This window comes from Penaeus japonicus, unplaced genomic scaffold, assembly GCF_977035675.1.
Source record: "Penaeus japonicus unplaced genomic scaffold, GWHDUDI00000001_assembly GWHDUDI00000018, whole genome shotgun sequence".
NCBI classification, from domain to species: Eukaryota; Metazoa; Arthropoda; class Malacostraca; order Decapoda; family Penaeidae; genus Penaeus; species Penaeus japonicus.
In genome coordinates, this window is record NW_028234420.1 from 30,214,465 (window position 1) to 30,216,964 (window position 2,500).

General features: G+C 41.5%; 1 protein-coding gene across 5 annotated transcripts in view; it reads right to left on the reverse strand.

The window, feature by feature from the left end:
- The window catches only part of LOC122259091 (hemocyanin F chain), a 34,485-nt gene that overhangs the window by 313 nt on the left and 31,672 nt on the right, over positions 1-2,500 (reverse strand). For 4 of the 5 annotated variants that reach the window (XM_086546866.1, XM_086546864.1, XM_086546862.1 and 1 more), the window contains 2 exons: positions 2,320-2,435; positions 1-632 (listed from right to left, as the gene is read on the reverse strand). The exon at positions 1-632 is cut by the window's left edge and continues 313 nt beyond it. In XM_086546866.1, the coding sequence (XP_086402992.1) occupies positions 444-632; positions 2,320-2,435 (305 nt within the window). In that variant the 3' untranslated portion in view covers positions 1-443. The remainder of the gene's footprint in view (positions 633-2,319; positions 2,436-2,500) is intronic. The other variant, XM_086546865.1, reaches the window with a different exon arrangement.

Below are 2,500 nucleotides of genomic sequence, written 5' to 3' on the forward strand. Positions count from 1 at the left end.
TGAATATGTGTTCTCTTTCATTATTCCTGGTTGGTAATTAAAAAGAATCTTTACTGTAATCATGAATAATGCGTAACAATGATTTCAAATAACGCTACACAGATTTTCAAAAAAATAAACAAAGAATTCGCCCATTATGTACCTGGCAATAAGGTTTACGTCATAGGACCGGAAAGAGGGAAAGAGGGAGGGACGGAGAGAAGGAGGGTAGAAAGGACGGATGCATGGATGGATGAAAGGAGGGAAGAAGGGCATAGATGGAAGGAAGAGACAGAGTGATGGATGGATGGAGCAGAGGGAAGGTGGGAAAGAGCAAGTGAAAGAAGGAAGTGAGATAGGAATAAGAAAAAAAGGGGAAGAAGAGAGGGAGGAAGGGAAGTAACGGAGAAAAGAAAAGGGGAAGAAGTGCAAATAACCAAATCCCCACGAAGTCTATTTGGTGTTCACTCGAGATGTGTCACGGTGACGTCAACAATACGGACGTTGGCGTAATTCCTAAACACTTCCTGGGTGGAGAGGTCGCTACCCGACTCCATCTCGCGGTCCAAGGGAAAGCCCATCGGTCGCCGGTCCTGGAATCTCTCTCGAGGGGGCACGCAGAAGGAGCTCCGGGGGCGGCGGCTGCTGCTGATCTGAGGGGCGGGAGGGAGGGTAGAGGGAAGGGAGAAAGGGAGGGGAAAGGGAAGGGAGGGAGGGAGGGTAAAGGGAAGGGAGGGAGGGTAGAGGGAAGGGAGGGAGGGAGGGAGGGTAGAGGGAAGAGAGAAAGGGAGGGTAAAGGGAAGGCAGGGAGGGTAGAGGGAAGGAGGGTAGAAGGGAAGGAGGGTAGAGTGAAGGGAGAAAGGGAGGGGAGAGGGAGGGTAAAGGGAAGAGAGGGAGGGTAGAGGGAAGGGAGAAAGGGAGGGGAGAGGGAAGGGAGGGAGGGAGGGTAGAAGGGAAGGAGGGTAGAGTGAAGGGAGAAAGGGAGGGGAGAGGGAGGGGAGAGGGAGAGTAAAGGGAAGGGAGGGAGGGTAGAGGAAGGATAGAGGGGAGGTAGAGGAAGGGTAGAGGGGGAATAGAGGAAGGGTAGAGGGGGAATAGAGGAAGGGTAGAGGAAGGGTATAGTGAGGGAGGGAGGGAGGAAGAGAGGGAGTGAGGGTATAGGGAGGGGAGGGACGGAGGGTAAAGAGAATAGATGTGAGAGGAAGGGAGGGAGGGTAGAGGGAAGGGAAGGAAGGAGGGGAGAGGAAGGGAAGGGAGGGTGGGTAGAGGAAGGGGACGGCGGGAGGGCAGAGAGATGGAGGGAGAGAGTAAGGGAGGGGAGAGGGAGGGGAGACGGAGGCGAGAGGGAGGGGAGAGGGAAGGGAGAGGGAGGGTAGAGGAACGATAGAGGGAAAGTAGAGGAAGGATAAAAGAAAGGTAGAGGAAGGGTAGAGGGGGAATAGAGGAAGGGTATAGGAGTTTCAAATAAGAAGATAAAGGGGGAATATATATATATATATATATAGATATAGATATATATATAGATATATATATATATATATATATATATATTTATATATAAATACACACACACACACACACACATATATATATATACATATATTATATATATATATTATATATATATATATATATATATATATATTATATATATATAATATTATATAATGTAATATATAATATATATAAATATATATATATATATATATATATATATTATATATATACATATATATATATATATATATATATATATATATATATATACATATACATATACATATATATATTATGCATATATAAATAAAGATATAAATATGAACATATTATATATATATATACATATATACATATATATATATATATATATATATATATATATATATATATATATATATATATATTATACATATATACATATATACATATATACATATATACATACATATATATACATATATATATATATATATATATATATATATATATATATATATATATATATATGTATATATTTATGTATATATATGAAAAGGAGGGAAGAAGAACGAGGAGGTAGAAATGGGAGATAACAATTAGTTATCCTTCATCCTAAATTCATCACCCATAATTCACCATTCATTACCGACAAGTTATCATCCCCTATTGGCATCCATTACTCGTTATCCAACGTTCATTACTGATCCTTGGTAATATTCATTCTATTTTTACAAATGCTTGACTGTTTTATCACCCATCATTGCAAATCATCCACAGAAAAGATGAGGACTAAGAGACTATCATCCACCCATTGCACATCATCCACCAGCATCCTCTTTCTCCCGAACCCGCCTCACTCACAATATCTCGGTCTGCGTCTGTAAGCATGATGAAGACTTGGAAGTTCAGGCCAGAGGGAGATCCTCTTGGTAACAGCAGGTGGGGAGGCCAGCCACAGCCCTGGTAGTCGAAGCGCTCTGTTTCAGGTCATGTCAGGTCAAGAAAGGGGTTATGGGAATTACAGATTGGATGGATATGGAGA